General features: G+C 36.7%; 2 protein-coding genes across 21 annotated transcripts in view; both read right to left on the bottom strand.

Moving 5' to 3' along the window:
• The window catches only part of ppfibp2b (PPFIA binding protein 2b), a 58,654-nt gene extending 37,946 nt beyond the window's left edge, over positions 1 to 20,708 (bottom strand). For 15 of the 20 annotated variants that reach the window (XM_084396615.1, XM_084396626.1, XM_084396630.1 and 12 more), the window contains exons 1-3: positions 20,600 to 20,677; positions 8,766 to 8,873; positions 4,254 to 4,459 (exon numbers count right to left, since the gene is read on the bottom strand). In XM_084396615.1, coding sequence (XP_084252741.1) covers positions 4,254 to 4,459; positions 8,766 to 8,829 — 270 coding nt within the window. In that variant the 5' untranslated portion in view covers positions 8,830 to 8,873; positions 20,600 to 20,677. Of the gene's footprint in view, positions 1 to 4,253; positions 4,460 to 8,765; positions 8,874 to 16,363; positions 16,589 to 20,599 lie in introns of those variants that run through there. The other 5 variants (XM_084396621.1, XM_084396627.1, XM_084396624.1 and 2 more) reach the window with 4 other exon arrangements.
• Positions 20,709 to 21,567: 859 nt separating this feature from the next.
• Positions 21,568 to 24,579, bottom strand: olfml1 (olfactomedin-like 1). The gene is made up of 3 exons (XM_084396924.1): positions 23,986 to 24,579; positions 23,200 to 23,485; positions 21,568 to 22,859 (listed from the first exon to the last, which is right to left on the bottom strand). Exons 1-3 carry the CDS (start codon positions 24,094 to 24,096, stop codon positions 22,084 to 22,086), a joined length of 1,173 nt encoding a protein of 390 aa, XP_084253050.1. The 5' UTR covers positions 24,097 to 24,579; the 3' UTR covers positions 21,568 to 22,083.
• Between the last annotated feature and the right edge of the window lie 1,990 nt (positions 24,580 to 26,569).

Raw genomic sequence — 26,569 nt, 5'->3', positions numbered from 1 at the left:
CTGACAAGTGGCTAAATGGGACAACAGAGGCTGTCGAGGACATTAAACGCCATCACTCTGAACAGGTAAACTTAGTCCGCTTTTAAAGCCTCGTTATGCTTATAATTGTGCTCTTATAAACTGTTGTGCTCTTGTAAAATGTTTTTAGATAAAAACTGAAAGAGTTGTCGGAAGCTTAGTGGTGGTGACATTGAAGTCGTGGGACCGTGGTGTAGTTCGTTTATACCCGACCTTTAGCTTTTTACTTCAGGCGACTGCATTTAGGCTTCGAAATTCATAAAGGTTGTGTACATCTTTGAAAATTAACTTGATGGACAAAACGTGCAAGTGTCATAAACCTTTGTTGATCACAGAGTTTTTTTTTTTTTTGTGCGATAATCCAAACGCCTATGGAAAATGGGGATGCCAACTGCCAGTTGGCACTCTATATAGGCTTTAACAGTTAGTGTTGTGAGACGCGCGCTTAGAGGCCAATTCACCCTGCACGACAGACACCAACCAATGAGGACAATCACTGGATTACAGTACGTCACTCCTCCGACATTCCAAGACCCGATAAATGTCGATTCAACATGTTCAATCTGCAAAAACGAGAGCCAACTGATCCGACAAAACAAGTGTTTCTTGCATCTGTCGGCGCAGTGTGAATTGGCCTAAGGCCGTTAACATAGTCAACGCGAGCAACGTGAGCAAGCAACGCGAGCGACGCGCTCCCTTTCATAGTCAAAACAGTGGACGCAAGCAGACGCAAGCGTCACGGGCGATGCATGAAATGCAATACACCGCTCACGCAACAGGGGGTAGTAGAGTCATAGTTCTGAACCTATGTTCTGAATGTACGTCTATTTCGCTTCAAACGCTCGCTTTCGCTTTGGACGCGCGAATGGATTCAAAATGTTCAAGCGTCGAACTAGACGCGATAGACGCGAATTTGATGCTCTATTCGCGTTTTGGACGCAGCTTATTAACAGGCTCCGATGTCAAGATTGCAATGCTGGAATGTGTGTGTGTGTGCATTTTGTTCATACAGGACATCATTAAAAACTGCAAAGTGTTTAGCCTACTTATATTTATGTAAAACACAACATTGTGCTTTTGTCAAACTGTAACCTACAACTGTCACCCAACCAAAATCACACACACACATTGTAGACGAGATGTATGCGCATTAGCTCGCATAATTTTTTCTCTTCGCCCGCCATTGTATTCAAACCTTCTTCTGTAAACATAATATACTTGAATTAATGTACAACACTTGCAATGTCGCCCCCGCCAACAACGCATAGTATTGCGTGCATCGGCGCGTCGCGTATCAAAAACTAGGACGACACATTTGGCTACGCATCGACGCATAATGGCGGCCGAAGTGTAGCGACGCGTAGCCTTGTGGACGCGTATGCGTACCGATGCGTTGACTATGTAACGGCCCTTAGGACTGCACATGCGCATTCTAGCCTGAAATATAAGCTTTTTTAAATGCAAAAATGAGCCATAAGAAACAGCATTTATGGGACAGTTCATGTCAGATTTGGTTGTTGATTTAAAAATATGTTATGTTAGTGTGACAAGCAGATTTTAAGATTTCCCCATTCAAGTAGATAGACTTGGTCTTGGTTGCCCAAAATAGCTGCCCGGAGGCGTTGCAAATATGGTAGCCGAGTGAACAGACTTTCCTTGAAAGGGACTTTGATGAAGCACAGTCACTTTCAAACCAATCAGCTTTCTGTTGGTAAGCGTGGCGAATGTGGATTCCTAATTGAAATGACTGGATTTCGGCCTTGCAAATTTGACAAATGTGATCCCTGCAAAAACACGGCCCTTGACTGATCTCCGAGCTCCGCCAACAGGTTGCTTATGCACTTTACATAGAGATTTTCTATGTTATTTGACCAAGAAAATCACCACAGGCTACTGATGAGAATCATGTGCCAGCATTTTCCATTGGGATACACAAATAACAGTATAATGAATCTTGTGACTGTTTTTGCCAATAACAAATACCAGCAAAACAAGAAAAACTCTATTCTGAGAAAGCAAGTATGCAAGCATTGCCAGGTTACACATCAACAAACTACTCTAGTTGCATGAGCAGAGATGTCAGTTGAAGACTTACCCTAAAGGAGATGAAGCCGAGTTAAAGGTGACTGAATAGATTTTAAGAGTGAGAGAAGAGAAAGGAGAGAATGACTGTGTGGAGAGAGGAATATGAAGGGAAGAGAGGGAGAGAGGCAGGAAGCGCAGCCCTATCAATGTCTCAGAGGGGATCCGAACTCTTTTAAAAACATCCAAGGAACATACACGCATACGCACGCAAATGCTGGGCCAGAAACTGCCTCTGGGACACGTGAGAAAAGACCCTGTAATAGGCAGAAGTTTGCGCTTAAAGGGATCGTTCCCTCAACAATGAAAATGATCAGAATTATCATTATTTATGCATGTTGTTCCAACCCTGTGGCCTGATATTTTTTCATTGGAACACAGAAGGAACATTTTTAAGATTGTTCAAGCAGCTCTTTTTTTTTTATACAATGACAGATCCGCTTAAAAAAAAGCAACATAAAATAGCTTTTAAGACTTGTGCTCACTGCTCACCACGTTTGGGTCAGTGAGTTTGTAAATTTGTTCTTCACACAAAGTGATCAAATAACTGCAGAGGACTAGGAATATAGTGCACGAGCCGTATGGACTGCTATTTTTGAGGATATTTTTTTCTTTTATATGGATATGATTATTTTTAATATGTGCATTTATGTTCAACTTATTTATCTTACTTTTTTTTTATTATTATTATCAATAATATTTCTATGTGTAATTTAATTATTCATTTTGGTCAAAAACGGGTAATATGAGGGGGAAACCTTTACATTTTGTAGTTTTATTTGTAGTTTTTTAGCTCTTTGTTAATGCTTTGAAAAAAAAATCATTTTCAGTAATTAAGTTGAAATAAAATATAAATATTAGATGGAAAACTTAATGTAAAATGAAGTGAAAATTATAAATCTTAACTTGGCAACTAATTGAAAAACAAAACAAAAAAACAAGTTGAAACTTAAGTACCAAAATTACTAAAACAAAAATTTAAATAAATTAAATCTACGTAGAAATATTTAAAAATCACATAATAAAATGACTAAAATTGAAAATAAAATTAAAATTAATAAAAAATTTAAAAAATAAAATAACAAAATAATATACAATACAATACATATTTAATAAAATATGAATAAACATAAAAAATACTAAAATAACACTGTATGGACCACTTTCATAAAACTTTCTTTGCTATTGAAAATCATGGTCACTATGATCTGCTGTTGTATGTGTATATTTATATATTTTAAATGATACTTATGTGTTCCACGTCATACAGGTTTAGAGCAACATAAGGGTGAGAAAATAATGACAGAATTTTCATTCATGGATCAACTGTCCCTTTAAGACTCAGTATAGCTGCCTATTGAACTGTCCTAACACTTTCAGGGTCTTTTGCCATTTATAATCATGTCACCGCGTTTACATTAAAAAGGGTTTTTGTCTCTAAAACATGACAAATGTTGAAAAATGTTAACTTGTCATCTGAAAAACATCTGTATCACTGCACTTTGTGTAAATATTTATATAAAGTAGAAACCACTATCCAAAAAACTTGAGGATGACAAGACTAAGCAGAGAAGCTCAGGAAACATCAAATCTGCAAATGTAATGATTGTTCATGAGTTTAGGGTGAATGAGCTGACTTGAGTTAGAAGGACACTTGTTAAGTGAATTACCCCTTACGAAGGCTTAAATCAACTTGTATGAAAACTGCCCATGGTTCTTAAATAACTGGTCTTGGCGGAATAGATCTGCTGTGCTGTTGCTGCTTCAGAGTAAGTACGGGACTTGCTACTGTCAATACATACACTGACACGCTGCTGTGAATAAGTAAGACATGCTGCTGTTGCTGTACAATAAAGCATACATGAATTACCCATAGCAGATCTATACAGGTGGAGCTGGGGAAGTTGGAGGGTTTCTGAAAGCGCGCTGCGACTGCTACAGCAAATGCTGACCAAGTATTTGAAGACTGAGTAGTGAGCTCATTGGCTACTGATACAGCAGGAACCAATCAGCTGTGCCCAATAGCGAATGATGCGATTGCAGGGAGACTGAGTTAAGGATCTTTCAGCCCGTGCCATCTCGAGTTTCGTGACAGAACTTTGTATTACTATTCCAACATTAAATCCACATTAATTTTCTAGTCTTTAACTCACCGATCCTTTCTCCAGCCACTCCATGAGGCTCTGTGCGGTGGTGCAGGGCAGCTGGGAGCGCAGTGACTTGCGGTCCTCGTCCCCGACCTGCAGCTCCAGTGTCAGTCTCAGCTCCTCAGCCAGCTGGAGAACCTGCAGGGGCCCGACACTCACAGGAGAGCCCAGGTCATAGAGCCCGTTACTGAACTCCACCGCAGCCTTGGAACCTGCCGGCAGAAACATAAGGTACACTAAATAAGAAGTAAAAGAGGTTAGACCCTTGCCTTAGTGGTCATACGCTCATATCGGCGATACAAGTTCGAATCCACCAAATTGTTCAATGCAATTTCTTCTTCTTTATGTCTTTTATTGTACCAAAGCAGTCAAAAGGTCTTAAAAATGACGTTGAAACAATTTTCACTTAAAATTGCTAGTAAATTTCACAAATAATTGCAACAAATAAACGTGACTTTTTGAAGACTGCATAGTGCAGGGTTATTATCGTTAACTAAAACTAAAATTATTAAAACATTTCTGTTGATTGAAATAAAGCTGAATAAAAAAAACATATATATATGTATATATATATACACACACACACATATATATATATATATATATATATATATACATATATACACACACAGACATATATAATATATATATATATATGTATATGTTGAAAAACTTAAACCAAGTGAAAATTAGAAATAATGCCTTGGCAATAAACTGAAACAGCAGTTAAATTAGAAGCACAAAAATTATTAACTGTACATAAATAAAAACTAGCTAAAAGTAAAACTGAAATAAAAATAAATTAAACCTAAATAGCAATATTTTAAAAGAAATGAAATAAAATGACAAAATTAAACTAAAATTAATTGCCATGAAAACTAATAATATAAAAACAATAACTAAAAATATTAATAAAACTAAAATAATACTAAATAGTATTTCCATGTAAAGTGTACTCCAGTAATCATTGTTTACATCATTTTTACAGTGTATGTGAAAAAAGATACAAAACAGGGCAAAAAGTGCAGGAGAGATGCACCATCACGCCATGTCATACATCATCACATCATATTACCCATCACCCACAGCACACCGCTGCAGCCACGTGTCGGATCCATCAACTCGCACAACAACACTTCCAACTGTCCCCATCTGGATACTATGGAATGAGACGTAACAAATATACAGGAAGCACCAGAACATCTGGAAACCATCAGGATTCTATAACACTTTAAAAGTCTATGATGACTTCGCTCCAGTTTTAACAGCAGAATCACCAATAAGAACAAAGAGAGACACAGATGACAAGTGGATAATGGCCTCGGTGTCAATTTTTACGTTATACAATTTTCCGTTAGTTTAAGTGGAATAAAATCAGGTCTCGTTAACGTGAGATTTGTATCGTTTCCATATGTCTTCTGCTAGTATGCGTGCAAAGAATGTGAGACAAAATGTGCATTACTGTTTATATACCGGTAAATGCGTAATTTGTGCATTCAGGCGCAAGTGTTTTGCTTGGCTGAGAGCATGAAATGACCTCATTGGTTTCTTTAATGAAGGGGTGGGGGATGTCGTGACCCTTTCTGCTACTCATGCTCACAAATATCCCTTAGGTTAAAAAAAAAAAAAATTATCTTAAATAAAAAATTAAATGCAAAATCCCCTAAAATAAATAAAATAACCATAAAATCGGCTTAAAAAATAAAACTAAATAAAATACAAAAACACTTAAAATATTAAAATAACCTAAAATATTAAATATTAAATATTCCAAGAAATTGGAATTAGAAATTCTATGAAAAAACTCTTTTAATCAAATAAGGCTATAATGCCAGATGTTGGATCATCTTTATTGAAATTGAGATCCACCAGCAGGAGGAGACATTTCAAGAACCATGAGAAACTCTAAGAACAACAACAGTCCTTCATTGTCATGAGTCAGTTCACTCAGCAGACCTGAAGAGACACGACAGATTGTTTTGTTTTAACCATGTATGCCCCATGTGTTTTATTATGTGATTGTACAGTGCTGTCTAATGTATCTGTTTTTTATGCCAGTGTTAAAGATGAATTTCTTGACAATAAAGTCAAACAAAAAAAACATGCCTGTGGTCAACTCTCATCACACCCTCCTATTCTTAACACACACAGACAGACACTCATTTAAAGTCTAGATCCAGGATTAGCCTCACTGTATGACATCTGATTACTAAACATTAATGGTTTCAAATGATTTAAATTCCTAAGCAATTGATTTATAAGCCTGCGCTATTTGAAGTCATGCATCTGTAATATTTGGCACATGTAGCCTTCATTCTGTACAATTATAACTCATGTCATGCAGGACTACTCAGCTAATAGACAATGTGTGGTATGCAATCCATTTCTTATATCACGGTATGAATAATTTTACATATATGCTAACATATACCTCATGATATTGAGCTGTAAATTCAATAAAAATGGTTTAAATATTAAATAAATAAATATGTGGTATTTCCCAGCTCAGTAAAACAACAAAATCCAACATGGAGGATGACTTATGAAATATGACAATATAGTTGTATTGTACTCAATAGCGAAAATAATCAATAAAAATAGTTTAGTGTAGTTAAAAACAGATTATTTAACACAATAAACACTCATTTTCTAATAATATTTAGTTGAGGGTTTTAATGATTTTTTTAAAAATGTTGTTGCTTTATTTATTTGATCAAAAATACAGTAAAAACTGTAATATTGTAAAACATTATTACGTTTTAAAATAACTGGTTTCTATTTAAGTATGTTAAAAAATTTAATTTATTCATGTGATGCAAAGGTGAATTTTTTTGCATCTTCAGCGTCACATGATCCTTCAGAAATCATTCTAATATGTTGATTTGCTGCTTAAGAAACATTTCTTATGATTATCAATGTTGAAAAAAGTGCTGCTTGATATTTTTGTGGAAACAGTGATACATATTTTTCAGGATTCTTTGATGATGAATCGAACGTTCAAAAGAACAGCACTTACTTAAAATAGATCTCGTTTATTACATGTCTTTACTGTCAATTTTGATCAGCTTCCTTGCTAAATTAAAATATTAATAAAATTAATAAAAAAATTATATGATGTGATGCCTATCAAAAATAGGAGCCATTGGTCTTTAGATCACTATGTTGCTCTTTTTATCCCACATTAAAAGTAAATAAACCAACATTGTTTTGCCTAAATATTAATGGTAGTATGACCTTAGGTTATGAAACTGAAATAAACAGTGTTTATCACGGATTTTGTCACAGTCCAGACTAGCTGAGTCCACTGCATTGTACCTCTCTCTGTCTCACAGGCAGCGAACTGCATGCTCCGCTCCGTTCCTCCCCCAGTCTTCATTTGTTGACTGCCCACATTAAACATTTATCCTCTATTAGTTAAATCATGTTGGCAATCGCTGAGAATGCTTGAGGGGCTTCACGGCCCCCACATCCTCTCCCTACCCAGCCCTGTTAAGAGTTTTCCCTCCGAAACTGGCAGCCAATTACTCTGCTTTGTTATAAAATGTTGTGCTGTAAAGATGCACACCCTACAATGCTACTCATTATGTAACTCAACATGGATACAATATGTTTTAACATATATCTTAATCTACTGTACATGCTATAGAGCTGCTGATCTATATATAAAATCAATTATATACTTATATTATATAGGCTACTTATGTATATATACATTTAATTATATTTGTAAATCATTATTACGTTTTAAAATAACTGGTCCATATATATATATATATGTATGTGTGTGTATATGTAAAATATAATAATATATATACACATATAAATGTATATATTATATATATATATATATATATATATGTATATGTATATTTAAAATATAATGATATGTATATATAATTAACACATAACATCAATTTATTAAAAAATCAATACATTAATTAATTTAAATATATATATTAATAAATAAAAAGCATTAAATGCTAGTTGGTCGAGTTTTGAGATATATATATATATCGTTATATATAATAGTGCAGATGGAGTGTTTTATATAGCCTTTGTTTTGCAGAGGCATGATTAAATGAATTAATTTTCTAATGCATCATTATAATATAATTAACTAAATTAACATATTAAATTGACAGCCCCATCATTAAGCCGTACATTTTAACTATCCAGGGCTTTTCATTTAGCTTTACCTTTGTTTGGCAAGTACTTTTCTTTCAAAATATCCAACACCATGTAATCCTTTCAAAAAGCTTCACACATGTAGTGTTGAGGGAATCCAATTAACATGCATAGATCAAGAGATATGCTGAAAAAAAACATTGTATAGGAGCAGACCCTTATCTGATCGCTTCCTGAAAATCAGCCAATCAGGACCAGACCGCAAGATTACCTTTACCCGACCCATTTTTGTGGGAAGCTAAAATTGCTGTTTTGAAATATCCTGTTTGTTATTGTGTAATTGAGTTCATCAGGAGGATTTCAAATCGACTTGAAGCCAAATTAAAGTCTTACCAGCAATAATATCATCCATTTGTTCCAAGGCTGCTTCTAACATGTGACTCGCATCTGAGGCCATGGCGCCAGCCGTCTACTGCATCTGCTGGTTTGCTTCTCAGCGACCTGCAAAAATGTGTCATACAATGATGCAACATTATGAAAACAAGTCACAATTACAGTTGCTGGGAAAGTGTGTTTCGAAATTAAGGGTGGAGTAAAAACATTAATCTTGTGTGTGAACTAATACCATGAATCTCATCTGACACAAGTAGCAGCTTGGCGTGTCTCAGACTGCAGCTTTCCTGACTGTAATGTACAATGATGCCAATCTAACTTGACGTTACATAAATTCCCTTGAGCAAATGTGGTATTCAACAACATGTAAATACAAATCATACTGTCCACTCTGACAAGTCTGTTTATAGAAAATGCCACTTGCAAAGCTGTATGTGTTTGAGTGCATGCTTTCTGAAGCTATAATATAAAATGGTCTCCATATTAAGAGCTGGTATTTTCCCAAACGTTAACCCCTGGACTCTCTGCTTTGACGTATCCCGAGGCAGGTTGACTTTCTCCCTGTGGGACCTCAGTGATGGAGGGAAATTTGAGTATGATTACGCTTGTCAGGGTCAAGTTTCACCCTATTGTCATGCCTTGTGGCGTGTGTAATATACGCACATTCATACATCATATATTTAGCCTCACACACACAAACACAAAGAGGCATCTCTAAATTATGGAAGCCCGTTTCTGTCCCAGAGTAAAGGTCCGGTCACATTTACCGTTGCTCGGACAAGTCATTTCAATAGGAATCCACAACCAGGAACATGTGAGAAGTGCCGGTATGCAAGGAAAAAATTAGGTTACGCCACAGATTAAAATATAGAAGTGCCGGCCAACTTCGAGCACTTGATATTACATTTTTATAAATGATAGGCCACATCATGAACAGAACATTTAACCTACTTGTAATCTTGTAAGTGGGCAGCCGGGACACATGCCAGTCGGGTGGAGGGTCACAAAAGGCAACTGTCGAGGGCCACCGTGCTGAAAGGGTGCACGGCCCACAATGCTGTTCATTATGTTTAGCTTAATTTAGCCTCAAACGACAAGAGAGCGTTGACTCTATTCGGGGCGGTGGGATCTTTCACTTCTGAAACACACAACAGCGCTGTAATCACGGCCCTGATAAGAATGTGAACACAAGCCTTCAGTTAAATGACAAGAAGAGATGAGCGCAGCCTGGTGCTGTTCATTAATAGATAGCATGCTTTTTAATGCAAGCAAAAATGGAAAATCCAGTACAACCTCAAGCATTGCGCACACACCCCAGTTGTTCGAGCAGATAAGGGTGTGTAGGCTTTCTGTCATGTGCTATCTGCCCTAAAAAAGGAGTCACGTCTTATTTGATCACGCTGATGAGGCTTTTTCATCTCTCTTCACTTATTATAAGGTGGCGCAGTTTGTAGGGCAAAGAAATATACCGCTGGTGCTTATCAAATCAAGTTTCACCATTCTCTTTCTCGTCTCACGTCCAATAATCTGCAGGTTTGTTCATTTCTGTGCTTACAAACATCCAATCCCTCAATGTTCTCCTGCCATTTATATGAGAAATCACAACCATTTGTAGATTCCTGACCTACAAACTCAGCAATTTCAGTATAGGCAATTAAATCAGTCTGACAAAGATAATGTTAAAGGGATAGGCCTACTCCACTTTTTTTGGAAATAGGCTCATTTTACAACTCCCCCAGAGTTAAACAGTTGAGTTTTACCGTTTTCGAATCCATTCAGCCGATCTCCGGGTCTGGCAGTACCACTTTTAGCATAGCTTAGCATAGATCATTGAATCGGACAGGACCATTAGCATCTCTCTCAAAAAAATGACCAAAGAGTTTCGATATTTTTCCTATTTAAAACTTGACTCTTCTGTAGTAGACGGCTGCGTTGACTCTGGATTTAATAAAGCACAGTGGACCAAAGTCCTCTTTTCTGATGAGAGCAAATTTTGCATCTCATTTGGAAACCAAGGTCCCAGAGTCTGGAGGAAGAATGGAGAGGCGCACAATCCAAGATGCTTGAAGTCCAGTGTGAAGTTTCCACAGTCTGTGTTGGTCATCGGCTGGTGTTGGTCCACTGTGCTGTCCACTCAACGCAGCCGTCTACCAGGACATTTTCAGAGCACTTCATGCTTCCTTCAGCAGACAAGCTTTATGGAGATGCTGACTTCATTTTCCAGCAGGATTTGCACCTGCCCACACTGCCAAAATAACCAAAACCTGGTTCAATGACCATGGTATCACTGTGTAATTACTGTGTGATTTCGTGTAATATTCAAAAAATGTTAAATCCTGTTTTCGTGGGTTTTATGAGCTGGAAGCCCAAATTATGTACAAATAAACAACTAAATACTTGAAATCGTTTAAGTTGTGGGCCCTGAATCTATAAGCTATGGAAGTTTAACGTTTTGAATGGAATTATGGAAATAAATCAACTTTTCCATGATATTAATTTTTTTTGGAAAGGGTCTGTATATACACACACACAGAGTATACACACACAGTAGTTAATACAGCAATATATGTGAAATATATAATATTATTAATTCAATATGATAAATATGATTAATATAATAACAATCAATAATATACAAATTTAGTGTGTGTATATACTGTATATATAGCAATATATTACTACTATATTAATAATTAGTATAATATTAAAAGCAGTATTTGTACTATTATATTAATTATTGGCACAATATAACAAAAACAGCAACAAAACACACACAACAAGGAAATGTGTGTAGAGTTTGTAATTGGAATTTCTGTTTATCGAAAATGAATGATTATTTTACATTACTTATAGTAAAATAATCAGTACTATAAATGCATATGGATCTAACTTATTATTACGTTTCGCACACAAATATTTCAAACGTTTGTTTAGCGGAAAAGTAATACAACTCACAGTAAGTCAGTGTTGCTTCTATCAGTGTTGACACATTCCAATAGAAGCCCCTGCCCTCAGTGTTCCTGATACTCAAGAGTGTGACCGAGCCGACACACACATCACATGCCGGACAGTATTCAAGTCCTCGGCTGCTTAGATCCTCTGTGTTTACAAAACCCTGATAAGCCAACACAAACAGCGAAACCTGGAAACAGCTGGACCTTGAATTATCAAAAAAAATTGCTCTTTCCGCCCAAACCCAACAACTGCGTTCTGAAAATTTCCGTTCACACTGTTTCTCGGAGATTGCAAGGCCATCCAAACCACAGGTTATTCATGAGGAGGCTTTGAGAGGGGAAACTGATTTCAATTAAGTGTTTCAACCTGATCCCAACTACAGTATCCCTCACTTTACTAATTTATAATATCAAGACTTACATTGAAGGAGGGACAAGAGTCATATCTAGAGACCAGGATATCATAGAGAAATTACTGGGCTATTTAGACTTTACCCTGAATACCATAGTAATCTGCCTTGTGGAGGTGACCTTTTCATGACTCTTGTAAGCACCACCTACATTTTCTTCGGAAAATGTAAAAATCTTGTTTCAACCATCATTACAGTATTTTATTAAAGACTATTATATATATATGTGTATGTGTATATATATATATGTATGTGTATGTGTATATATATGTGTGTGTGTGTGTATACAGTGTTAAGTTACTCTAAAAAATATATTAATTACTAGCTACTAATTACATCTTCAACAGTGTAATTAGATTACTGTACTAATTACTCTCTTGTATTGCATTATTAATAATTACTTTCTAAATCCCATATCAACCACAACCAGTTGAAGGGTAGACATGACCAGTCACAAGGGTAGACATGAAACTGCACTTTCAAATAAATAATATAAAAGTGCATAAATTATTCTTGAACTGACCAAGGTATTTAAAGGGAGAAGGTAACATTAAAAACATATACATTTTATTATTTTGATGTTTAATCCACTATTGTTTTCAATAAAATTGTACTATAGTCTATTTAGCATTTAATGCAATGAAATCAGAAGTAAGTAACTATAATTAAATTACAGAAGAATTAAGAGTAAACCCTTACGGTAAAAGTAATTAAATTACAGTAATTAATTACTTAGTAATGCATTACACCCAACACTGTATGTACTTTTTTTGGTATGAAAACAAAGCCAAATGGCAGAAAAAAAGAAAAATGTTTCATGTTCATGCAAAATATAAATAAAATCTATTTTTGAGTTGGAGTGAAATGTGACCTGGACATGTTTTCGAGAGATTCACCTCGTGAGACACATTAATCTAGTATTGTTTGCTTTACTTTGACATGTGACAAGTTTTGACAATACTTAAGTGTTTGCTTTGCTCTAGATATCACTCACAAGCAGACACTCAATAATCTATAGATCTTTTGGATCCAAAACCCTTTGAAATATTGTGAAACCAAACAAGCAAACTAATTCTTTGGTTTTAACAAGCTACTGCTATTTATCATGTGATTCAAAAACTGCCCGAGACTGTGAGCCATGCAGCGTTTGGTGCCAAAAAGCAAAATGTGGTGTTAGAATAACCGTTCTCCTTAATTTACTCCAGGATGTTTAGGAGAGGAAAACAGAAACTCCTGCGGGAAGTCCCCTGTATTTTTGAGCTACATTACAGTTAATGATAAACAGGCTCATCCAAGGTTGTTCTTAACTAAAATACAGGAAAATTGTGACCATGAAATATTTGGACTTTGGAGCAGATGCACTAATGAGTCTGAGTAAACATTAGTAAAAGCCTGTTCACACCAAGAACAATAACGATATAGTTTATACTAAATAGTAAACTAAAAATTTATCAAGAATAGCAGAGTCCACAACTATATACATATGACGACACTGAGAAACAATATCGTTGGAATCACTTTCAGAATAATTTTTTCCAGCTTATAAACGCTAAAAACATTGAGAGCCAATCAGAATCCAGCCTGCTTTAAAGAGCTCGAGCATTTAAAGCGACAGATGACAAAACTGCAGCGCGCTCTTAGAATAAACAGAACGATATCGTCCGCTGTGTGGACACTAATATAGTTATCGTTATAGTTATTATTCTTGGTGTGAATAGGCTTTAAACCTGATTAGTAAATCAGACATTCAAATCTAAATCTAGTATCACTTAAGGAACTTATTTAACTTAAAATTTGTTGTATGTTAAGCAGTTTTTAAATAACTTTTTCCTCACTTATTGTGAATTTAAAAATTATTACTGAGGCTATTAGTGACGCTAAATGGCAGTTTCCCTCTTTTGAAAACAGTTCCCATAATTTGTTAAAATATTAAAAAATGTGTATAAAATATTATATATTATTATTATATAAATGACATACTAATAAGAAATATGATCTAAACATTATATACAGTACAGAATATTAAAATGTACTTTTATGTAAAAACTTTCCTTTTAAAACAGTTCCCATAAATGCACACTACTGTTCAAAGATTTTGGGGTCAGTAAAATGTTTTATTTAAAGGGATACTCCACTTTTTTGGGAAATAGGCTCATTTTACAACTCCCCCAGAGTTAAACAGTTGAGTTTTACCGTTTTCGAATCCATTTAGCCGATCTCTGGGGTCTGGGGGTACCACTTTTAGCATAGCTTAGCATAGATCATTGAATCGGACAAGACCATTAGCATCTCTCTCAAAAAAATGACCAAAGAGTTTCGATATTTTTCCTATTTAAAACTTGATTCTTCTGTAGTTACATCGTGTACTAAGACCGGCGGAAAATGTAAAGTTGCGATTTTCTAGGCTGATATGGCTAGGAACTATACTCTCATTCCTGCGTAAAAATCAAGAAACTTTGCTGCCGTACCATGAGTCCAGCAGGCGTAATGATATGACGCAGCGCCTGAAAATAGTCCCCAGCTCTGTAACTTCCAACGTGACCAGGACTAAGTTTGTCTAACCTATTAGACCTATTTTCAGGCGCTGCTGCGTCATATCATTACGCCTGCTGGACAAGCAAAGTTTCTTGATTATTACGCAGGAATGAGAGTATAGTTCCTAGTCATATCAGCCTAGAAAATCGCAACTTTTCATTTTCCGTCGGTCTTAGTACACGATGTAACTACAGAAGAGTCAAGTTTTAAAAAATATCGAAACTCTTTGGTCATTTTTTTGAGAGAGATGCTAATGGTCTTGTCCGATTCAATGATCTATGCTAAGCTATGCTAAAAGTGGTACCGCCAGACCCGGAGATCGGCTGAGTGGATTCGAAAACGGTAAAACTCAACTGTTTAACTCTGGGGGAGTTGTAAAATGAGCCTATTTCCAAAAAAAGTGGAGTATCCCTTTAAATGAAATGAATGCTTTTATTCAGTAAGGACGTATTAAATCAAAAGACATTTTTCGTGAAAAGACAGTAAAGACATTTATAATGTTACAAAAGATTTCCATTTATAATGCTGCATTCACATAAAAACTGTATCACTGTTTCTACAAATATATTAAGCCGCACAACTGTTTTGAGCAGCTGTTTTGAACTCAGTTTCTTGAGCAGCAAATCAGTGTGTGTAAGAATAATTTCTGAAGGATCATGTGACACTGAAGACTGGAGCATCACAGAAATAAATAACATTATAAAATATATTAAAATAGAAAACAGTTAGGCCTATTTTAAATTGTAATACTTCACAATATTGTTATTTTTACTGTATTTTTGATCACTGGTGAGAAGAGACTTATTTCAAAAACATTAAATCTTACAGACCCCAATCTTTTGAACAGTAGTGTATATAAAAAAATAGTATTAAATATTATGTTAATAAATCCACTGTGCCAACTATGGTATTATTTGAAACCTAAAACCATGTTAATCATAATTTTTGCCTGTGAGCCACTCCATACATGTATTTTCCATCCATGTTGTTAGCAATCCCCAGTATGTACAGTAAAACAACAAAAAATGACACATACTGTAAACAGCCTTGGGCAGAATTACTGCAGGGGGAGGAAGTGGCATCAGCATTAGGTGTCAGACCAATAAACTCAGCACGTCAACACAGCTTAATATGAGAACATCAAAGACAGCAGTCCTCAAACAGCTTAACCGTCCCCACTCAGCACTCTGCATTAAACCATCCCGATGTGTGTGTGTGTGTGTTTAGTAAGCAGCTGACGGAGTGACATATCGCACTATAATGTTAGAAAGGTGACCTGAAGCGCAGTTCACAATGTGACAACAAGGCCTCATTGCTGTGGGATCTGGACGTTTTGTGTGATTTCACGAGCAGGTTTATGCTCTGCCACAAGCTACCTTCTCAATACAGGTTACTTTTCAAACACGTTAACTCATCCACAACAAACCTGGTTCAAATAACAAGGGGATAGAGTTGCAGAGCCTTATGACTATACACCACAGGCGGAGTAGCGTGATCAACAAGCGGAAGACAGAGAGGAAGCTCCGTCGTATTAATAAAGACGTTTCGCATAACACTTCCACACATGTTAACGTCAGAATGTCCAAGAGATCAAAACAGCTCAGATGTTACACACTCGCACATCTGTACGCGGAATGATTCATGACTCGGTGTAGGCGGTTGTAAGTTCGATTCGGGCTCGATCCTGAGCTGTACTCACCGGAGCGGATGCGTTCTGGCAGATGGGGTGAATGCTGCACTCCTCCACAGTAACAAGAGAAATGTCAGCCCTGAGCAGGTGCATTCGACTGTGGTGCCAAGGCCCGTGAAAATGTCAGTGAGCCACTCGGCACAGGAAAACCCTGCTCATGGGGCAAAACGTCACGGCTCTGTCCTACAGGTCCCTGACATCAATACTGCCCAATGCATATTGCATGGGATCTCCACAGCTGTCTACCTCAGTACGGGGTTTACAGAAAGTCAGATGCCAACTGTAGACGTTCAAGATTCCTCCTCTAGGTTACAGTATTCAGTGCAAAATGCAACTGGGAATTGGATCTCGATTCCTAAGCCTAGTGGATGGTATCTAAATCAAAGAGTGAGAAAAGCATTCATGTAAAGGGCTCCAAGTGTGGCAGCTGAAGTGAGTGATGGACTATTTTAGATGCTCATTAAACCGCATTTAACTTTACAAGCCTTCCAAAGCCTCAGAAAACAAAAGCGCACTAAAGGTTGCATTGCAGTGGGACAGTTTACTTAAATATTAAAAATGTCATTATTTATTCACCCTTTTGTTCCCAACCTGTATGACTTTCTTTATTCTGTGGAATACAAAAGAAGATATTTTTAGAAATGTCCATACACTAAAAAAGAATTGGGGCTGATCTGAATATAATACTAGTTATGAATGTTTAATAGGTTTGAATAATAATAATAGAAACAGTTTAAACTGCCTTGATATAGCCTAATGCTGTTCAGCTTTAAGAATACATTTCCCATAATGCTTTATCAACATTGAGAATAACCTTCAAAGTTGTGGTAAAAAAAAAAAGAATACAGGTTCCAGACTTACACAAGCATAAATATAAATATGCCAATGGACTTCCTGTGGTCAATAAACATAAAATAGACACCACATCCTCATTTGTAGCGCATTTGGTTCAAAATTTGTAGCCAAAACCGTTTTTCGGACAGCGGCCATATTGAATTTAGGGAATTTGGGGGGTCCTGATATACCCAATCATAAATGTAAGTATTCCTATGGGTTTCCCATGGTCAAAGAAGGTCAAATAGACATCAAGTTTGTATTTGTATCTCATCTGGCTCAAAAGCTATAGCCGAATCCCTTTCAGGCGGCGGCCATATTGGATTTGGCCGCCATCTTGGTCTCAGGGACCATTGGCTCGGGCGCCCTTGCTAAATCATTTCAGTATCCCCTCAGCTACATCTGTGCCAAATTTGGTGCTTGTAGATGAATTTGGGTGAACAATGGGGTGTAAGGCCCCATACTACAGCCCAAACTGCTTTTTTGGACAGCGGCCATATTGGAATTGGAGGATCAAGGGGTCCAGATATACTGGGTCATAAATATAAACATTCCTATGCGTTTCTCATGATCAATTAAGCTGAAAAACATATCAAGTTTGTATTTGTAACTCATGTGGTTCAAAAGTTAAAGCCGGAACCCTTTTCGGGCAGCGGCCATATTGGATTTGGCCGCCATCTTGGCCCCGAGGGTCGCTGGCTCCGGCGCCCTAGCTAAATCATTTCGTTATGACCTGAGCTACATCTGTGCCAAATTTGGCGCTTTTAGATGAATTTGCGCGAAAATGTGCTTAAGGCCCCTAACTATTAGAGAGAGCCCTGTGAGGAAGAGAACTGAGTGAATGATCCAATGGCTGCATCCGAAAGCTTAAAAACGCTGCCTTCGGAAGACGCATTCCAAGGTAGGAAGGCATCAAGGCACATCCGAATCCAATGTTAGCTTCACTTCCTGTCTCCTGAGATCTGATCGATTTTTGAAGGCAGCATAGATGTATCCTTCACTGCCTTTGATATCCCACAATCCTGTGCTTTCCATTCTGTGACAATTGCGCTTTAAAATAAAGCTAATCTAAAAAAAAATAAAGCGTCTAAAAGTTGCAGTTGGTGGTCAGTTTGTGTTTAAATGTACGTTTTTGACCTATTTTTTATGTCATTTCTAGCGAGAAATTACTATTGTAGTCATTAAATATTCGCTTAGTTATCACCAAAACTTAATTCTATTTTGCTGTGGTTCATTAAACTGTTACGCTGCCTCAGAAGTCTGTCCCAAATCAATTTCACGAGGTGCCTTCGTGCGCAAACGCTGCCTGCAAAGTCATGGCCTGATAAGCCAGCGAGGCAACAAGTCAGCTGCCTAAGTTTTTGGACTATTTCAAAGGTTGCGCTGGAGAAATTATTGAATCCCTATACAATACTGCACAAAACTTCAGTAAACAGTTAGTTTTATTTTATTTAGTTGTCAGTCATCATTATTTAATTGTTTTGGTCACCATTAACTTACAGTATAAAGCTGTCGCTGGGGCGGTACCCTTTCAAAAAGTACATCTTTGTATCTGAGGAGTACATATTAGTACCTAAAAGGTTCTTATTGGTGCCAAACGTGTACATTTTAGTACCTAAATGGTACATATTAGAGCCTTTTTAAAGGGTACCATCCCAGTGACTGCTTTTTGTACCATTTTTCTGAGAGTGTACAGGCAAAATATTCTTCAAAATATATTTTGGCATGATATGAAGGTAAGTAAATAATGACAGACGTTTTTTTGTGTGTGTGTGTGTGTGTGTGTGTGTGTGTGTGTGTGTGTGTGTGTGTGTGTGTGTGTGTGAACTATCTCTTGAACTAGGCTAACTACTTGATATCAGTGAGAGAATCACTACAATTTTCAAATTATCGTTCTGGGAATGAAACGGTTGTGGTAAAACTGGTCTATCAGGACGTGTGTGTGCACCTCTATGGAAATAAGGGCACGGTAATCACACAGTAGAAGAACCTGAGGGCTATATGTCTGTTCAAAACAACGATATGAACGCTCTCCTTCACCTGTTATCATAAACCATTCACTCATGTTCAACTTTGCTACCACAACAAAAAAATCAATCAGAAATCAATGTCTTGCTTTTAATTTGCTCTGACAAGAAACTGCTAAGATGCTAAGAACGGCTAATCGCTTTCAAAATCGCTTTCTCTGAATACAGAAAGGTGAGGGTCAAAGAAAGAAGTAAAAGGTTATGAAGACTGTAAAGGCTTGATTCAACCTTAAACATCTCTGAAATGTTTAAGACTACACATTATCACATGGTTATTTAAACAAAAACTGTACTGTAACAACTAAAATGTTCATCCACAAGTTATTAAACTAGCCTATTTATTTCTAAATGCTTTAATTTGGCAAACAAACGGTAGTGTCATCAAAGAGCAGTGCAATTGTGTGCTGTTTTCAGAAAGCAAGGGGAAGTGGACAAATAAAAAAGCCTTTATCCTTTTCTCTAAGCACATGATCTTCACAGACAGCTTTGTTGAACCCCACAGTCATTACCAAGTGAAATCTCCATTGCAGCAGAGTGTGGCTGCTCACTGAGCCCACTGGGGTCAGTACTGAAGGAAGAGGCTTTATGCACTATAATAAAAACTGGCAGTACAACAAACGTGGACAATGAATGGTAACAGGCAGAGACAAGAACTGTAATAGGCTTCAGTGCCGAATGTTTTGTGAATATTCGTTCAGATAATGGCTAATCTGAGACCGTTCATCCTGCACTGTATGACCCAGTTATCTACCTAGATCCTTCAGGATTTGACAGACCAATCACGTTTGAGTTTAAGTTTCTGGTCAGTGATTATTCCTCTTTGGTCATCATCATAGTATAGCTTATTTGTGTACTACTACTATATAATATAATACAAGAAGATTTTAAATGGGAGTGATTTATATTTACTCACATTTGACGTTTTTATGTTTTCATTAAATACTTATTTGCATTAGATAATAGAATTCACATGGTCATCATTACAGCTTATTGGTGTACTAATATATAAATGTAAATAATTAACGTTACATTCACTCGAATTTAAAGTTTCATTTATAGCCTACTTATTTGCATTCGGTATTAAACTTCACAAACACTAGGCTATATGCTAATGCATTTTTATTTTTTGCATGTTATGCAAAATATCCCATATAGTAGCTACAACTCAAATGTATTATTAATAATAATAAAATGGCAGAAATGATCAATCAATGTGATTTAATTTCAATTAAATTTATGACGAGGAACCGTTACAGCACCTAAGTTAAACTTTCTTGATAATTTCTATGACATTACACATGCCAAATACTATTTCAAACTGCTTAAAATGACGAAAAAGTTGTTCTGTAGCTAAGAAAGGGATGTTTTTAAAAATTCAACGTACCTGTGTTGTAAGTAATTCCCGATCTTAAATCCTCTTGTTGTCAGCTGGCATCCCGCTCCTCTGTTATCATCGAACTGCGTTCCTCCAATATAATAAAGGCATTTGAGGTACATTTCATCTGACCAATCACCTGTCAAGTGCTGTAAGGGGCGGGTCTTATCGCCACATGATTTCCATATTATAATTAAAATAAAAAAATGAAAGTAACACTTTAGTCATAATAATGCGGTTAAAGTATATTGGAACTATTTTAATTTGGTATAGGTAACGAGGAGGTAATATTTTAAGAAGCACAAGAGCGGTGAAAACAAATTTATTTAGTTTTAAATGTTTTGTCACAGTATGAAATAAACTCAAAAAATAATCATTTCAATAACGTTGTTTGTAGTGTCGCCTTTGTCTTCAAATATGTTCCGTTACAACAACCACAGTCTATGGTTACAACTAGTGACCGCATGTTCAGGTGGTGCTGGAAATCTGTGGGGAGAATAGCAGCGCCATCTATTGTTCAGGCCGTTCAAATTCACAAATATGACAAATACAGATAACGTACAAGTGCGCATGCGCTACCGGTTATCAGCGCAGGTACACGCATGCAAGCTAAAAACAAAATGTAAAGAGACGAAAGTATTTGACTCATGAAAATAAACCTGGAAATGTTTTAAAATCATGATTTAAAACCCTAGAAAAGTGAGCAAAATAGTAATAAACAATTCTTTAATGAATAGACTTTGAAGACTTTGTACTCAAAAGCATAATTACTTAAGAGGTGTTAATACTGATACTTGGCATATCAATGAAAATCCCCAACAATCTTCATTCAATTATTATAGAATTATTTAAACAAGCGATAAAAAATGTAGCTGGAAAAGTTCATTGGTCAAAAACAGTGGGAGCCTATTCTGGGACAATGGCAATTGCAGGCTGAGAACAAGAATTGATGTGGGAACAAATTAATTAAATTATTACTTAATTATCAATGATTATTTATTTCCAAAATGTGTCATAGAAATAATTAAAACACATTGTGCTTGTATGGTGCACATTATAATATTTCAATGCATGATCCACCTTAGAAATACTGTGAATTTGAAATGGTAACAAATTCTATACAAAATATTTTCTTTGAGAGACATATTCATTGGAGTTATTATTATTTTTTTTTCTTCTTTTTTTATAATGCTCTTTATTTCTAGTGTACTGCTGTTGGACAAAAAATGTTTATAAAGAACTTTTATTGTCTCAAATCAATCATAGAAAGAGTGCAGATACGATACTAGCGGTCCTCTGACTGACCCGAGGAAGCCAAAAAGTCCTTTGTTTTTCAGGAAATTACAGTCTGGCACAACAACAAAGTGCACTACAAAGTGCTTTCCATTAAATTACAAGCAGATCAGATGTGATTGGGCAGAAGAATAAAGCACTGCTGGTTAAAATGACCTTATTGTAACTGCCCTTATGATTCTATGTAAAACTGACCTATCTTATATCTTCTTGATATCTAACTTATAGATGGTCTGATAACCATCATCCCAAGCATACAGATGCTTATCCTTGGGGTGGAAATGCAAACCGGAGTGGCTGGTGTAACGTTTTGGGAAGAAAAGCACAGGGATGCTCTCGGGGTAGATGGTGTCGTGGATATCAAACAAGCATCGGATGCTGGACCTTCCACCATAGTCGGTGTTGTAAACCACATATAAGGTGCCACAGATTATGAAAGCTGCTTCTGCATCACGGCTATTGCAACTGGTATCCCAAGTGTGCTCCACAGCCAGACTGCTGTGGTCCAGCTTGGATATCACCAAGTTGCCGCCGAAGTCTGGGTCCGCATGGATCGACCAGAGCCCCATTTCGTCTAGGGCGAGATCCAGCAAGGTGTGAGGGCTGAGGGAATAAGCCGGCATTCGTCCGGCTCCAGGAAGCAGCAAGCGATCAGCCACTGTGCGGTTGCTGAGGTGGACCTTCAGGATCTCATTGTTGGTGTCTGCGCTGTGGTAGTACACAAAGCCGTTGTTGACTACATGGCCGGTTCCATGCCAGGGAAAAGGAAGACGGATAACTTCCGTCTTTTTGGTGGAGTTTGCTTCGGTGAAAGTCTTCAGAGAAGAATATGCTAATATTGTATTGTTTCGAGTGCCGCTAAAAAAGTAAATCTTAGCAGAACCCTTGGTCGGATCCTTCATCCAGGATCCATTGACGTCGCCTGCCTTCTTGACGATTTTGAGGGACTTGATACCCACAAGCTCCGAACTGCAGTCTGGAAGAATCAAGATAAAAAATCTACTTTATGCAGCTATAGCAATATAAGTTATTATATAATTAAATATAATTATTATATTTATATATAGTAATGTAGATTACATACTTTATTTACCATTATCTGTTTTATAAGAATGCACAATTTATTGGTAACTAAGGCCCGGTTTCACAGACAGGGCTTAGATTAAGCCAGGATTAGACCTTAGTTCAATTAGGACGTAGTATCTTTTATAAACATACCTTAGAAAAAATATTTTCCAAAAAAAAAAAAAAGTCCTCAAAATTAAACTTTGTAGGGCTTAATTCCAAAATTATAAATGCCTAAACTTCTTATTTACCTTTGCCCTTAGGGATTACAGATGTCTTTTTTAGCTTGGCTTCTTTCATCTGGTGCTCGAGCAGCGAGTCTTCAATGTCAACCAGAGCGGTGTCAGAGATCTTATTCTGCAGGTATTCCACATCTCTCTCCACTCGATCCATGCGCATAGCGATGGTATCAGTGTGACCTTTGACCTCTGATTTCAACACGTTCATCTTGCTTGTTTGCCCGTGTATCTCCTTGGACATGTCATACATCCTTTGACTGAAGTGCTGGAAGTCCTGCTCACATTTGATCAGTCGTCCCTGTTCAGATGAATGCACAAAAATACCATGTGACTGATCACACTATATTAAAACTCAATAATAAAACTAAAATGAATAGAACGGCAACTGGTAAAACATCTACTATATTTAAATGTTAACAATTCATATGCGTTTTGCTTGAAATTTAATTCAGTCGGAACACATAGCTAACCAGCTAAACCTTGACCCCCTGATTTGGCCAAGTAGGACAAGGATCAACATCCTTGTTAGTCTTGGAGCAACATTCCAAATTATCAGTCACATTGTAGAGAAATGGAAAAAGAACCAACAATCCAGATCCAGGAACATACTTAACAAAATCACAGTATACAAAAAGAGTAGCAGCTACTTTAGAAAGAGTTATATCTGAACGTATAGCTAATAGTAGGCTAAGCTTTAATTGTCCTAAAAGTGCCCAATGTATTAAAATATTTTATTGGTTACTGTTAAAGCAAACATATTTGGCCACAAATAAGTTATCTTAGGGAAAAAATTCTTACCTCCAGCTGCTGAAGTTGTCTCTGAAAATACTCCATCATAAAATCAGGAGTTGTCCTTTGAGTTTGTGCAGTTCCAAGCAAAAGAAGTATAGTTATCAATGACAAAAGCATGATGTATATTTCACCTCTGATATTTTTCCCTCTAGTTTAGTATGTGTCATATAATAAAAGCAAGAAAACTCCCTTTCTTATCTAATGTCTGTCTGCTAAAATGGAGCCAGGCGGAGTTCCAGAAGCAACTGGATGTTTGTTATTCAAATTCTGGAACTGTATTCGAAGAAAGATGCTGAGAAGGCAGGTCTTCACAAGCTGTGTTTTTAGTATTAATAAACTCCAGATGTCCTGACACGGTTTCACTCGATAAATCATATCTGCAGATAATACGATTCAAATTACTGCATATTTACAGTATAATGTACACCATTTGCCTCACCCCCCTTCAGTTTGTCGAGTCGATTAGCCTTTTAAGAGTTCAAGTTGGTAATTTGAGAGTAGGAAACGCATCAGGACACCTTCAGGAGCTTCAGTCTGGCTGGCCGACGTAACCGTCATTTTTGGCAAGTGACATGGGGAGAAGAAAATTACTTTATTCCTGGAAGAAGTTGTTTGAGCCCTGCACTTCTTAAAAAAAAAAGAAAAAGATTATGCACCGATTTTATTTCTATTAGTACGGACTAAACTTACTAAACTTATTTTATTACTAAAACACTATTTAGCATAACATTATTTCTAATATCTTTTAACTTTCTTTTAACATTTGCGACTCCCAGAGAAACTGTGGTGATTCTGTTTGTCCATCAGATGGCGCCTTAATATCAAAACAACAATGTGAACTCTGGGAACAGGATTCACAAGTGTCCATTGTTGATTTTGTTTGCTAAGACAATGAGAGTTTGTTTACATGGATTAAAAATATATGCGTTTCCAACATCTCTGGTTTATCAGTGACTATCCGAAATTCAGCATTTTAACTTGGATAACTCCCTTTAGACGTGTTTGTGCTTCTGACACCACTGGCCCAAATTCCGCTAGTCAATTATTTAGGCTGTTATATAATGGCATCATTCAAAATGATGCCTCATTTTAAATAGAAATCACAAAACAAGCCTTCTGCATTAACTAGGGTATCAGATCATATCTTTTTTATATTTGCCTCATTCATTTGCTTTTTACTGTATAGCCTTTTACTGTAGCCTACTTTTTTCATTTAATCAGAAATGACAATGTAGTAGCTCGGGCAATTGTCATTTATGAGGTTTGCTTGTCACAGGTTGACTGGACTTGTTGTCAAAGAAAACACTGCACAAGGAAGCGACAGGCTCAAATGATGTAGAAACATTTGATGTGGAAACTTTTGTGGCCTAATTCAATCACAACTCTGCAAATCCAAGGACTTGATTTACTAAAGTAAAGCACACTGCAAATACATGAAGAGAAAATCAAACACAACAACAAAAACTTCTATAGAACAAGAGCTATATTTATTATTTACCCTATTTTTCTATTTACAAGAAGAAAAACATTTCAAAACTATTTCAACACACATTGTCCCAAAGTAGTCCTACTTCCATTAATAACATTGTTTAAGTGGCTGGTGACCGAACTCTAACCTAGCGCAGCGACACAAACCCATCATCAAAAGCTCCATTAGTGGAACAGTGTCTCTTCCAATGCTGAATGAGTTTAACAACATCCCATCTTCAGTGACTTCATGTCCCTGTCTCAAGCCCATAAAAGCTTTCTAATGTGTATCTCTGATATTAATATTTTGGGGGGGCTTATAACATCTCTGCTCTGGAGAGTTGCAACTAATGCTAATGGTTATGGTTATTTACACAAAAGACTGCACATAAAACAACAGTCCTAAAATTCAACAGGTAAATGACTAGAAATTAATGTGTTTATCTCTACAGTTGAACTTTTATACACAATTGTATAAGCATGAAATGGTACATCTGTTCGGAAACATCACACAGACCCAAACATCCCTTTTACCACCAAATTAGGGCATGCATGGTCCCCAAACAGTCTCCACAACTGAGCCAACCCTCTGACACACTTCCATAATTCCCTCTCATCTTTTTTTTAGGGTTTTAGCCCTACCAGCTCCCTGCTGTCTAGAACAACATACACAACAACACATTCATGACTTTGTCAGGAAACTTCAAAGCTGATTCCTGATAGATTTGCATCCTAAGCAGGAGTAGATATATAAAAAAAGACTAGGCTTCAAATAGGCTTATATAGCATTGCATATGTCATTTAAACTACTTTAATTTTCCCGTAAAGTGTTTTGCACTATCAAAAATGTGCTTCTTATTTAAGAATCCCAACCAGAACGCTAGTCCGATGGTGTGAGTTTGGGGGGCGGGACTACCTGTCTCTCCGCCCAATCACAGTCATGGGGAGTGTTTGGACAAGGGACCCTCATATAGGCGTCTGAAATCGCATACTATCTTGAGTAGGTACTTATTTTGAATAATTAATTACTTCACGACCGCTAAAAAAGTATGTTCTATGTAGTATGAATGTGTGTAGTATGAATGTAATCTGGACGTAGCCTACTACATTCGCCATGTTGTCA

This window comes from Rutilus rutilus, assembly GCF_951802725.1.
Source record: "Rutilus rutilus genome assembly, chromosome: 23".
NCBI lineage: Eukaryota > Metazoa > Chordata > Actinopteri > Cypriniformes > Leuciscidae > Rutilus > Rutilus rutilus.
The sequence above is the reverse complement of the archived record's forward strand: the minus strand, read 5'-3'. Positions and strand labels throughout refer to the sequence as shown.

What these genes read in the sequence shown, in the direction of transcription:
- olfml1 (XM_084396924.1), bottom strand. Translation starts at nt 24,096, where the DNA reads ATGCTTTTGTCATTGATAACTATACTTCTTTTGCTTGGAACTGCACAA. An exon ending in GACAACTTCAGCAGCTGGAG is followed by an intron (nt 23,486 to 23,985) that starts GTAAGAATTTTT and finishes TCATCTGAACAG; the next exon opens with GGACGACTGATCAAATGTGA. An exon ending in TGTAATCCCTAAGGGCAAAG is followed by an intron (nt 22,860 to 23,199) that starts GTAAATAAGAAG and finishes TGATTCTTCCAG; the next exon opens with ACTGCAGTTCGGAGCTTGTG.